This window comes from Thermobia domestica, chromosome 10, assembly GCF_964235325.1.
Source record: "Thermobia domestica chromosome 10, izTheDome1.hap1.1, whole genome shotgun sequence".
NCBI lineage: Eukaryota > Metazoa > Arthropoda > Insecta > Zygentoma > Lepismatidae > Thermobia > Thermobia domestica.
The window spans coordinates 197,890,108-197,904,363 of record NC_137463.1 but is presented as its reverse complement, the minus strand read 5'-3'; the positions used below and the strand labels follow the sequence as shown (position 1 = coordinate 197,904,363).

The window sequence follows — 14,256 nt, the reverse complement described above, 5'->3', positions numbered from 1 at the left end:
TTGAAGCATGTTCTGTTGGGGATTAATTTAAAATGACAACTCAGTGTTTAAAATGATACTTAACAGTTATATTTCTCATTACGTTCTGTGTTGCTGTGTAAATGTTGTGTTCTAATACGGATATCTAGAAACTTGCCAGAAAAGCAACGCATACCAAGCATTGAGCATTTGATCACAGATTTTGAGGTCACACATACCTTGAATTTTGACTTCCGTCGTTGGCCTCTGGTGGTGCTCTCCTGGGATGATCTCTGAGTGACTATATCGCCAAGTTTATATCGTCTTGTAGTGGTGTCACTCAGGTTAGGACACGGTTAACACTGGTAACGGCTTCTCTGACCAATGTCCTCGGTGGCTAACGTTGGAAGTTAGTCTATTGAATACAATTGCTTTGAGACTGGAAACTGGCGTCTCAACTTCGTAATCGGATTGGTACTTTCTATTCACTCCGAACTTCTCGGTACTTCTCTCTCTCTCACAATTGTCCCGGTCCTTCTGTCTCTCTAGAGACCTCCTGTCCTCTGGTTTTGTTGGAAAATCATCGTCTGGAATTCGATGGCGTCGACTGACGTCAAGCACGTGTGCCCTCCGTTCTTTTGAAAAACAAGGTCGCTTCCTTGCTCCGCGAACAACAACTGCAATACTTGGAATGCTCTGAACTCATGACTCTAGACAATTTCTACATACCCGTGAATGTGTTTCGTGTTCACAATCATTATACAATTGCAACTCAAATTATTTTACAAATTGTTCTTTCCAACACATTTTCTAGATTTCGTTCCTGCATTCGCAGACTACTAATTATGTGCTTTTACTTGTTTTTACTAGCTGACAACAAAAATGTATAATTTCATAAAACTTGCATTACCAGGAATCTTAGGCTTGACATAAATTATCTTTGTTATTTTTCCTTCACCAAACAAAAATTTAAAATGTTTCATAAATCCAATATTTGTAATCAATATAAAAGTAATTGTTAAACTATGAGCTCTGCTCTCTGAAAATACTGGCTCTGCCACAATAGGGAGATAAGATTCTTTCTTAAATATAGCATATAAGCAAACCTAAACCTAAAACCACCGAAATACACGATTTCTTCCTTATACGAAAGTAATTAGAGAATGTCGTTTGCCCAACTTCCAATTATAGCAATGCTATGTACTTCAAGTTAATAATTTTATTTGCCATCACTGTTTTCTGTGATATTAATAAAACACCAGAAAGTAAATCTTCAAAAAGCCAAATGGAAGTGCTGGATCCGATGTCCACTAGCACCGTTCGTCTGCCTAATTTATTGATTATTTATAAGCTGCCATTAGAATTGTTTGATCTTAGGCCCCTGAACAAGGCTCAGCCCTACTTTCTTTTTGGACTTTTAAAATACATAAAGGCACCGTACATACACTTTCTGAATATTGCGAAGGCCTGTATTCGATCTTCTGTTGATGGGTCTTGTTGGTGGTTTTGTGGTGCACCTTGTTTTCTTCTATACTGGAGCGCGTTCTGAAAGTATTTGTTTCATCGCTTAATCCCTAGATTCCTGTTTCTATTTTGGTTACGCAATATAGTCTGAGGAAATATTAAAGAGACCTCTGCCATTTTATTTGCCAGGGAAGAAATACGTCTTAAACAGGAGTTTTCTGTGGTATGGACATTCTACGCTGTTGAGGTTAGGTTTTTGATCTTCTTGCTGTAGCTGTGGTAGTAATATTAATGTAATGGCGGAGCTGAAGGATGGTACTGACAACTAGGTTTTTGTCTAGTCACTGCTCAATTGACATTAACTTCTTCTTGTAATGATTCTAGAGCAGCGTTTCCCAACCGGTGTGCCGCGGCACACTGGTGTGCCGTGAATGGGCCGCTGGTGTGCCGCGAGGAATCGAAAAAAAATATTAATTTTATAGCAATCAAATTGCAAAACTAGGGAAAAATGTATATTTGTATTTCACATTACTATGAACCTCCACTATGAATCTACAATTTTAAGTTTGATACCGGGTTACTGTTCTGTACATTTCCAATGTTGAAAAAAGTATTTGTTATAATTGTTATGAAGATTATTGCTTCTTTATTGTTGCAGACTATTTCGTAACTTGAAAATTTAAAATATCATTCAATCCTTTCGACAGATTACCTACATTTGTGTTTTAAAAGTAAAAGAAATTTGTTTGTTCGTTCGTTATTTAGTGATGTTCCTTTTTAGTAAAAGGTTGGATACAGTTTTTAAAAACAAAGCGTATTTTTAAAACCCTGACTCCGATTTCATTGCAATTGTTTTCTATTTCTAATTAGAATTAAAAAATAAGCATAATGATTTACCAAGGGGAAAAAACAGTGATAGAGCTTTCTTCTCTGTGAGGAGATCAATAATCACAGAAAAAATACCACTGTGTTTTATATTTACAAATAATAACGCCTATAAGTGTGCCGCGAGAATCCAAGTAACATCCGTAGTGTGCTGCAAGTTGAAAAAGGTTGGGAAACGCTGTTCTAGAGACTGAGAAAGCACATTTATGTATATACAAGTACAGTGCGACAATGAGGATCCCGATTTTTTTTTTTTTTTTTTTTTTTGCAATGGAGGAACGAAAACTTCGCCGCAAGCAAATATGTCTATGAGTTCCTTCGTGGCTAAGGCACTAGAATACGCGCCTTTGGCGTGGGAGACACGGATTCGATTCAGGGCGGGAGGTCATGAGGTTTAGATTCCGCGGTAATCAGTACGTCAAGTGGCAAGTGGCTAGTGCAAATGTCTGTATTCGAGCAGTAAGAGAGTTACACGTTATGCACTATTATTATTATTATTATTATTATTATTATTATTATTATTATTAAATAGCATGTTGCAATGGTTTTGTTTTCTAAACTTGGGAAAGTAAACTAGGAAAACTCATAAGCAGTTATCTAATCTATGAAACATTGTGTACCATTTGTGTTTCGCAATATTTTCGTAAATCCAGTGAGTCTTTGAAGGATGCCTGTAAGATAGAAAACCAAGAGATCATTGGTGGAAATGTAGGAGCCACAAATTTTGTTCCTCACTAATTTTGGGTTCCAATGGTCTTATTCTTCTGTCATTAAATTATCAGTTGAACCCTTTTGGTAGCAAATGTATAGTTCCCATGGAGAGATGGTAGTAGAAAATGTAAGAGTGCTGTAAATATATCAGGACAGACGGATAAAAAGTTATAAAATAGTGGAGGCACACGATCATTGCTGACCATTCTTATTAAAATTTACAATATCCCGTTTAGCATAAGTTGTTGGTTGTTTCATATATAATACATATAAAACGGATAAATTGATTCTATTTGAGAAAATGTATTATAATATCTCTAAGAAACAGAAATTTCAAGAGTGATGCAAGATAATGATTTTCAGTAATATATTACTCTGTTTGTTTTGTGTGTTGTTGCTAAGTGTTAATGGAAGTAACATTATAGTTTCCTAACGTTTTAAAATCAATTACTTTTCTATTTTAAACTTACACCTTTTTTTCTCGTTTTATTAGTATGCTCTATCTTGTTTTTCAGTATTATTGCTGTTTAGCATTTCATTTTCGACGTTATTCCAAAAATATTTAATTCGATGGTACGTATAGTTGAGTTGATTTGATTTGACTTCAACGTTCCTTTCAGCAGCGAGGCTATATGAGGCTGTACTTACTGATTAACGTGGAATCTGAACCACATAACCTTCCGCCGGGAATCGAACATGGGCTTCTTACCTGGTATGAATAATGTCTCTTGTTTCAGTGTTTATGGTACGCATATAATATTGTCCTCCCGCTGGCCTTGTAGCTAACGCGTGGCTCTTTTGTCACATATTCTCACGGAAACAGTAATAAAATAATGGTGGTTCTTATTCCACATTAAACTATGTGTCTCCGTCTCATACAGCCTCGGTACTGAAAAAGAACACTAACCTTCATCGAACAAAAATATATAACGATTCTTTAGTTTAGCCACTCCATTTCGAAATGAAATGAAATTTTTCAGTTTCCCGAAAACGTCCCACGATTGCGCTCTTTAGGTTAAGGGAGGAGATGATAAGGGCAAGTGAATGACGATGCAAGATTTAGTTTAATAAGAATGTGGACGAAAATGGGAGTACTAAGAAAAAAACAATGGAAATATTGTTGTCCGCCGAAAACTAACTTTCAAATTTTCTAACTAAATTTTAAAATGATCAAAAATGACCGATATTAATGTTGAATCAATAGTTCTTGGTGTCGATGAGAGAAACGTGAACTTCTTATGTTGTTCCAATCCAAGTTCAGCCCTGGCACTTGAGGAGGGAGAGGGTACAACGTAAGGGAGGGGAACAAACGTTAAAAATGATCGGAAATGACAAATACTATTGTCGAATACATAGTTTTAGGATTAGCTGAGATTAACAGTGACAATTCTGATGCCGTGTGCTGCAGAACGTTTGAAGGGGACGGGGCGCTATATACAATAATGATCGAAAATGATCAATAATAGAGTCTAATGCATACTTTTCGCAATCATTTAGATGAACAGTGACATTTCCGATCCAGTTTACTAATCCAAAATCAGCCCAGCCCCACCAGTTGAAGGAGCGGGAGATATATATATATATATATATACAAGGATAAATCAAAAAGTAAGGTGAAATTGCCTGTCAAATCCATAGTATTGTGTGTAGCTAATTAATTCTTTTCCATGTTACAGGCAATCTAGTAATAGAAGTGTGACGACTTGTACAACATTCTATGTCCACCCGTCTGGTGCTGAGAGCAACTTAAAGATGGCGCAACGACTGGAACATTACACCAAGGAGGAAGTGCGTGTTTTTTTTTTTTTTTTTTTTTTTGAGCCAAGGGAACAAAACCACGTGATATTCATCGAGAATTGGTGCAGGTCTACAGAGATAGTGTTATGTCGCTGAAACAAGTGTACGTGTGGTGTAACGCACTTGCAGGTGGTAGGAGTACTGTCACAGATGATGGCAGAAGTAGCAGACCATCAACGTCCATCACCGACACGAATGTGGCTGCCGTCGATGCCATGATTCGTGAAGACAGAAGAGTGCAGTTGCAGGACATTGCCAATGAATTGAATATCTCTTATCGTTCCGTAAGCGGTATCGTCCATGACCAACTGGGCTTCACAAATGTGTGTGCGCGCTGGGTACATAAGCTTCTGAGTAACGAACACAAAAATCAGCGAATTGGCATTTCCCTGAGCCACCTCACACATTATGCCGACGAAGGAAATTCATTCCTTCATCGCATCATAACGGGCGATGAAACTGCGATACCTCTATGGACACCTAAATCCAAACGTCAGAGCATGACATGGAAACATCCATCGTCACCACAGGCCAAGAAATGCAAGACAATAGTATCTGCCTAGAAAACAATGGCTACTGTCTTTTGGGACCGTCTCGTTGTTATTCATGTTGAATTTCTGGAAAAGGGTACGACCATTAATGCAGACACCTACTGCCAAACCCTGGAAAAGCTGAAAGCAAGCATACGGCAGAAACGGCGGGGGCACTCTGAGAGGGCGTGTTGTTACTGCATGGTAACACACGTCCACATACAGCCGAAGGGTCCCGTACACGCCTCCGCGGGTTCAAGTGGGAAATTCTCGATCACCCTCCGTATAGCCCTGATTTAGCCCCGTCGGATTACCATTTGTTCGGCCCCCTGAAGCAACATCTCCAGACACTGACAGAGGCACAACAGGCTACACGTACCTGGTTAGGAAATATGGAACCACATTTCTTTGAACAGGGCATGGATGATTTGGTGCCACGTTGGAATAAATGTTTAGACAACTACGGTTCCTTCTTCGAATAATAGTGTGATACCATACTTCAAACACAGTAAAGCTTCATCGACAATTCATCTTATTTTTGATTCACTCTTGTATATATATATATATATATATATATATATATATATATAATGATCTAAAATGTCCACTGTCAGTGTCGAATTTATAGTTTTCTGAGTCGCTTAGATGAGCACTGATACTTTCGATCCCCTTTAAATTCAAATTGAAACTTTTAACTTAGGAGAGGAGGGGAAGAGATTTAAGAATGTCCGAAAATGACCGATATTACTGCTGAATCCACATTTTTGGTGTCGCTCAGATGAACGGTGACACTTCCGATGACATGGGCCACAGCATGGAGGAGGGGGATATATTTTTCGAAAATGAACGATATTACTGTTGAATCTATAGTTTGTGGGATCGCCGAGATGAACAGCGACATTTCTGATGCTGTTTAAATTCAAATTCAGCCGTGCATCTTGGAAAAGGGGAAAGGGAAATACATAAAATGTGATAAAGTAACCGATATTAGTGTCGAATCCATAGTTTCTGCGGTCGCTGAGATCACCGGTGACACATCCGATGCCGTGCCACGGAACATGGGAGAGGAGGAGGGGAAGATATATAAACATTTCCCGATATTAGTGTAGTTTTTATGATCGCGAGATGAAGAGTGAAACTTCCGATCCCGTTTAAAACCAAATTCAGCCCCGTAACTTGGGAGAGGGGGAGATAATAAAATGATCCAAAATGGTTAATATTAATGTCGAATTTATGATTTTCGGGGTTGCCGAGATGATCAGTGATTTTTCCGATGTCGTTAAAATCGATAGCATTAAAAACGAGTTGTGCATTTAAATTTTCATTTCACCCAGCGAAGCGGCTAAATATATGCTAGTAAAAGTTGATAACTTTGGAACAACTGAACCGATTTCATTCAAATTTTTAACATGGATGAATTTCGCACTTAGGATCAGGTCAACTGCAAAACTTTTAATGAAAACTAGTGTCAATTTCGAATTCTTTCGAAGTGATATTGAGAAAGAAATAACTTTTACGGGAAACACTTTTGTTTAAATTCTACAGTTTGGGATCTACTTCTGTTATATGTTGAATTGCTACTATCACACCACCCGGTACAGGCATTTTTCTCTGTTCGTAGTGCGTGAACACTTTAAACAAAAAATATGTACTACTAAATCGTATGTGAAGAATAAAGTGGTGATACTTCCATATCCAGTGGCGTAGAGGGAATACAACAGCGGGGTCAACCCCAATTTTTTTTAACGGAAACTGGTATCAATTTCGATTTCTTTGAAAGTATTATTAAAATAGAAAGAACTTTAATAAAGATTTTTCGTTAAATTCTGCAGTTTGGGTACTACGTGCGTTATTCATTGTTGAATTGCTACTATCAGTCCACCCGGCACAGGCATTTTTCTCGGTTCGTAGAGCTCGTAGACACTTCAAAAAAACTGAATCACCAAATCATATGGATGAATCAAATGATGTTGCTTCAATGTCCAGTGGCGTAGGGGGAATACTTCTACGGGGGATCAACTAGAAAATTTCAAATGTAACGTTGTATCAATTTTGATTTCTTTGGAAATACTATTGAAAACGAAATTACTTTTACAGGAAACGCTTTTCGTTATATTCTACAGTTTGGCATACTCTGTTATTTTTTGTGGAATTGTTACCATCTGACCATATGTCAGAGAGATTTTCCTCGGCTCTTGATGCACATAGACACTTTAAACTAGAAATTGAATGACTAAATCGTATGTGAAGAATGAAATGGTGATGCGTTCGTATTCAGTGGCGTAGCAGAATACCTGTACGTTCTGTCATCTCTAAAATTTCAAATGTAACGTTGTGTTTTTCGGTTCCTCTGGAAGTATTATTGAAAAAGTAATCTGTCTTATTTCTTTTGGCTTCTGTCTTATTTGTTGTTCATTTGGAACTATAGAACAGGAGTTTTACTTGGCAATGACTCCAAAAGACTATGACGAAAACAATATTACAGGACAGTACGAAGTTTAAATTCCGGGGTCGAAACCAATTTAAAACAGAGAAACAGATTAAAACACTCCTTGATTTTTAGAAAAGTACTTATGAAGCAAATTTGGATGTAAAGTCAGAGCAATAAAAGTTCCAAAAAATCTAAAGTTTCATACTTACGTAATTCCTGCCACTCTGCCGAGTTTCTTAAAGTTCTAATTAACTTATATATAGACTACATTTTAACTTAAACCTCTTTTCGGAACTCATTGCACAAATATTTTTTCAGGAATAGTACAAATAGGATAAAACAAACAGGATAAAAAAATAACGTGAACAGCAAATTCCAAACATTCTTACCAAAATATCGTACTTGGACCACAATTGCTCACAATGAAGGTTCTAAGCATCGTCCAGCACGTGCGATGCACATGCGAATGCGTACAGGGACATTGTTGACTTATTTTAACACTTAGTAAGAATTTAGTTAATGACAACCATTACGGTATATCTCCATTGTGTTCTCCCATGTAGTTGGACAGTCTTCGTAAACCAGGATTTGACACGTGCCCCCCCCAAAAAAAGTAGAGCCTAGTCAGATCCGTAGAATGAGCTGGCCAGGAAACTTTCTTTGTCTTGGGAATAAACGAGGAACAGCTTGTCTGGCAACTTTTGCAAAATAAGCAGGGCAACCGTCTTGAAGCCACATCGTTTGACGACTTGCAAGTGGGACGTTTTTCAAGGGCACACAAAGAACATCCGACAAAAAAATTGCTTACCCTACGCATGCTAAGGTACCTTCGAAGAAATAGAGACCAATCATATTTCCCCCCGCTATACAACACCAGACATTTTGACTCCAGATGTTGATTGTGAACTTCACATACCAAGTAAGGATTCTCAGTGGCCCAGTAGTGTGCGTTGTTTATGTTGACACCTCCGCTTTATCCGTCCACAGAATATCCTGGTGAAAACATGGGTTTCCTGGCACTCATCCACTGTCAAACTCTAGACGGATATGTAAATCTTGTTCTCGGAGTTCCTGCTTCAGACGAACATGGTCAAGATGGAGCACGTTGTTAAGCAGAATCATCCAAACCTTCATGTTGCTTATCTCAGCATTCCTGGGGAATCGTGTTGCCGAGATTTGGGGATCTACATGGACTGCAGCAAGGGTGCCGTGAGACCGTTTATCCTGAACATGACGCCTGATCAGCTGAAGTTTTTTTGTGTCGAGGAAGGACGTGCCCAGACCTCTGTACACCAAGTGCCAAGCGACGAAATACTTTCCTCTACTGCCCAGCACCATTAGGAAACAGTTGACCATATAGCGGCGGAGCATCGCGATAATTCTGCCGACTTCACTCAACACTATTAACACATCAAAAGCCACGATATTCGAAAACAACGTTTGGTTTACCTGAGGCACACATAATAATAGTCAATAGGAGACGAAATCAAAAAAACATTCAACAGTTTATCTTTCAACTACAATCAACAAATATTCTTGTGTTTTATATCGCATTTTTTCCCGTTCTGTTTCCTTCCTCTACTTCGTCAGATGGCACTCATTAATGCATTTTTCCCTACTAATAACAATCATACATTTTCTTCCCTTTTCTCTCCTTTTTGCAGCTTCTTTCCCTCTTGACCCGTTCTTCAGCTGTGTCTGATTCTTATGTGCAAGTGTAGCTTTGGCGCACGACTTAGGGGTAAAATTCAATATTTTGCATATAAAGGCATGTTTATAAGGTACACATTTCTGCAGCCGACAGAATTAAATACAAGGTAATGTCCTAAAGTATCTATTGAAGCTTTCGTGGCGACGTATTGTGAACAGGTCTTCTCGGGCTAGCAGCCAGTTAAATACTGTTATATCTTGCGACGTTTCGAGGGCTGACATCGTCCTCATCTTCAGGCGAATATGATGGTGCAATGGAGTATATGGAATATATATACTCATGTATATATGATTGGACTCTTCTGATTGGTGGTTGAAATGGCGGCTTCTGATTAGTGCTTGAAATGGCGGGATATGATTGGTGTCCATGTTTTACTCAGTTGGAATCCTGTGTCTCTGTTAAGGTTTGCTTTTTCTTGTATGATTGCAACAGCTTCTTTTATCTTCCTGTCCCAAACTCTTGAGCATTTTGCTATTAGTTCGGCATATGTGAATAAAATCTTATGTTGCTGTTTGATGCTATGCTCAGCCAGACCGGATTTTTCTGGTTGGTTTAGCCTGATGTAACTGTTGTGTTCTTTGCATCTGGTTTCAATGGTTCGTCCTATTTGTCCAATACATGACTTGCCACATTCACATGGAATGCGGTAAACTCCAGGAGTTCGGAGGCCCAGGTCGTCTTTGGTTGATCGTATTAAGTTCTTTATTTTTGCTGGAGGCTTGTGTATTGTCTTGATGTTGTACCTGGCAAATAGTCTGCTGAGCTTTCCAGATGTGTTCCCGGTGTATGGGAGGTAGATTGTGTTCTTCCGTTCTTCATTCACAGTTTCTTCTGCACTTTTGTCCTTGTTGTCAGTGTTCTTCGTTCTGGTCCTTTTCAGGGCCATATTTATATATCGCATTGAGTATCCCTTCTGTAGCATGGCGCTGCGAAGATGATTAAATTCCTCTATTAAACAATCCTTGTCGGAGATGGAGAATGCTCTATGTGCTAAAGTGTTGAGAACTCCAAGCCGTTGAGCTTTGTGATGGAAAATGTTTGCGTTCAGATATAAATCTGTATGTGTTGGTTTCCTGTATACCCTATGCCCTAGGCTGCCATCCGATCTTCTGTATATCATGATGTCAAGAAATGGTAGACGTCCATCTTTTGAACTTCCATTGTGAATTTAATATTCGGATGCTGGTTATTGAGATGCTGCAGGAATTCCTGTAAGGAGTTGCGTCCATGTGGCCAGATGGTGAAGGTGTCATCAACATATCTATAGAAATGTGTGGGTGCAAGTGGTGCTTTCTTCAGTCATTCATGTTCAAAGTGCTCCATATAAAAATTGGCTACTGCTGGTGAGAGTGGAGAACCCACCTGTTTGCGACGCCGTCTGTTTGCTCATAATACTGACCACGGTATAGGAAGAAGGTTGAAGTGAGAACATGTTGAAAGGGATCCAGTATCTCAGGCCGGAAGTGTTTCCCGAGAAGCAGTATTGTATCCTTGACCGGAACTCTGGTAAACAATGATACCACGTCGAAACTAACCATAAGATCTGTGGAAGAAATCTTCATCGTCTTCAGGCTTTTTACAAACTCTGTTGAGTTTTTCAGATGGTGTTCACACTTGCCCACGTATGGTTGGAGTAATATTGTAAGATACTTGGCCAAAGAGTAGGTTGGGCTTCCTATTGCACTAAGAATTGGTCTCAGAGGTATCCCTGCTTTATGTATTTTTGGTAAGCCATATAGTCTCGGAGGTATGCTGGAGTGTGGTGTAAGTTGTTTGCGTGTATCTTCGTCCAGTCCCGACTTCTTTAGTAGTGAGGCTGTTCTTCTTTCTACTGCAGACGTTGGATTACGTAACAAGGTGGTATATGCTGGATCTCGAACTGAGTAAAACATAGACACTAATCATATCCCGCCATTTCAAGCACCACTCAGATGCTGCCATTTCAACCACCAATCAGAAGAGTCCAATCATATATACATGAGTATATATATTCCATACACTTCATTGCACCATCATATTCGCCTGAAGATAAGGACGATGTCAGCCCTCGAAACGTCGCAAGATATAACAGTATTTACCTGGGTGCTAGCCCGAGAAGACCTGTTCGCAAGGTTATGTCCTGTATTATAGGTTTACAATGTAGTGTTACTAGCCTAAAATTATTACAAATTATTTAAGCCAAAAATAAGTGACTGCTTATGAAAGATGACACTATTAGATGTTATTTTCCACTGGCAGCATATTTTTACACAATGTACAAAACCTGTATTTTATGTGTACAAGTGCAATGATACTAGTACGAAATCATGGCAAGTGCTATTGAAATTCGTACCATTGACAAAACCCATTCCTGTCTACTACCTGGCTTGTGCACATAGCCCCGATTGCTAACTAGCCTTCTCCTTTCGGACGCAGTCCCGCGCTACTATACACACCCACCAGCTTTATTCTGCCAAGCCCCGAGTGGATAGCATTTGTATTTTTAATGGTCACCTAGCACAGTTTGATTTGTGTTTTTGCATTGTAATATTTAATTACTTCATCCTTGTATTTTATCTATGCTAAGTGAGACATCTTCATGTCGCTATGAGAAATCTTTTAGAGGACAATAAGAAGGAAATTAGTGAAAGAATTATAAGTTTTAACAATTGTTTCTAGTGGTGCGCCAAACGTAAACTTGTTCACATTCTTTTTCTTTTTAACTCTCTTCCTCACCTGTGTCTCAACGGTTTGTTTTAATTCTTCAGACTTCCTTCCATCATCCTTTTATATCTTTTCCTTCAACTAAACCTCGACTTCTTATTTTTTCTTGACGAATTCCTCTGTATCTTCAGCTTCTCTTTTATCTTTACATATCCTTACTTTTCCACTATTTACATTTCTCTATTGTTTTCTTCTGTTTCTTTCGTTACTTTATTTTATATTCTTACCTGTTTACCATATTTGTTTTGGACTTCTATTTTTTGTATTCTTCCCTTCTATTATTGTTTACCTTGTAGGTTTTCCCTGACTCATATTAAGGTATCCCGACACACCGACAAACTGGTAGACGACCTGATTCTTCTGTTATCGATTTTCTGGTTCAAGATTCTCGCGTTTTACCTTTGGATTTCGTTTTACCATCTAAATTCGATTAATTACCAGTGAGTATATATTATCTTCTCTGTATTGGCTACCTGAATGGAGCTTAAAATAAAATCTCCATTGAACTAAAGTTTCGTTCATCTTATACATTCGTATTTTCTTCTATGTCATCTAATGCTTCTTGTAATTCAGTAAGGATGAAGGTCATGTCTTGCTTCTGTCATCAGGTAACTCATTGATTCTTCTTATGTACCTTTTTTCTATACTTTTGTATACTTTTTGTATAATGTGCAAAATTATTATATTTGTGGCAATTCCAACATTGTGCGCTGCTAGCTGAACATTGATATATAAAATGATTTGCACATGCTAAACAACCATATTGATAGCATCCATATTTTCCTGTGATTGTTTTAGAAGGAAACCTAATGATTTCGTGTAGTTTGTTTAGGTAGATTTTTGAATCCTTCGTTGATCTGTTGCGACATCCACCTGTAGCGAGAAAAATGCTTTTGTACACTGATTTAACAATGCACATCACATACATATAGCAAATCATGTAGCATTGCTGGAAAGGGAAGTAATCATATTTTATGAATTTTATTCAAGAGTGGAAGAAATGAATCTATCTGCTCTCATTGTATTATTTATCTTCATTTGGGACTAAGTATTTGTTCTGTACTAGCAGTCTGCGCTGAATAGATACAAAATCTTTCAAAACATGGTCGTCTCTGCATCAGGAATCATAAAACTCGTAGTGGCGTAACAAGAAGAAAGGGTGGTGTAAGGGAGTACTGCCTCCTCCAATTTCAGGAGGGAAATTGAGTGGTGTCCAGCTTTGCTAAGCATTTTCTGTAAGTAAACCTGGCAAGATAAACATGTGAATATTAGTTCACATTTTTAGAGGAAAGGAGGTAGCTCCAGACATTTTAACACATTGACCTGCCTCTTGGTAAAAAAGATGTGGAATTGCCCGGAAATAAGCGTGAAATATGGAATGTGAACTTTCTTAACAAACTGATAGTATCGACATAAATGCTAAAATAATGAAATAAAATATTACAATACTGATCGCTAAATTTCAAGTATTTGAAATATTGGCGAGCACTAACGGATACGTAAGATGTTTGAAAAACATCATATTCTACTTCTAAAAGGAACAATAAGAAAACCTAGACACGAAGCTTGCAGTAGTAACATGTGTAATTGATATCTGCTGATTCAATTGAGGTGCATTTTCATGAACCCATCCATCTCAGGATTCCCACTACACTCAGCCTTCATTGAACGTTTCACCATTTAGTGGTGCTTTCCTATTAATATTTTCTCGTAGTCTGTGTGGTGATTCATTAGCTTTGCTACTTCGTTTGCTGAAGTCACTTTGTTTTTCAATTTGCCTCTTATATGGTATCGCACTCTACCCAGTTCTTCCGGTGCGTGACGCTAAATGTCTCTTGCGATTTTCCGGGAATGTTGATAACTGTTCACAAATGGAGAGCTCTTTACTAGTTGATAGACAAGAAGATTCTGATTTCTCGATCATATGTGGAGAACATAGTTTCGCTGCAGACGACAAAGAAGAAGTATCAAACTTTTCCTCAACCGTTACCAAGGTTGAACATTGCGGGTATTCACAGGTAGGCCTAATGTATCATCTTGCAACACCAATCGAGTTTACGGAAAGA

At 38.3% G+C, this 14,256-nt stretch overlaps 1 protein-coding gene across 1 annotated transcript; it reads left to right on the top strand.

Moving 5' to 3' along the window:
- Nucleotides 1-4,901: 4,901 nt before the first annotated feature.
- On the top strand, nt 4,902-5,378 carry LOC145661730 (protein GVQW3-like). Its single transcript, XM_081727065.1, has one exon. It carries the CDS (start codon nt 4,902-4,904, stop codon nt 5,376-5,378), a length of 477 nt encoding a protein of 158 aa, XP_081583191.1.
- Nucleotides 5,379-14,256: the final 8,878 nt, after the last annotated feature.

Coding starts and splice junctions, on each gene's coding strand:
- LOC145661730 (XM_081727065.1), top strand. CDS start 4,902: ATGTCGCTGAAACAAGTGTACGTGTGGTGTAACGCACTTGCAGGTGGT.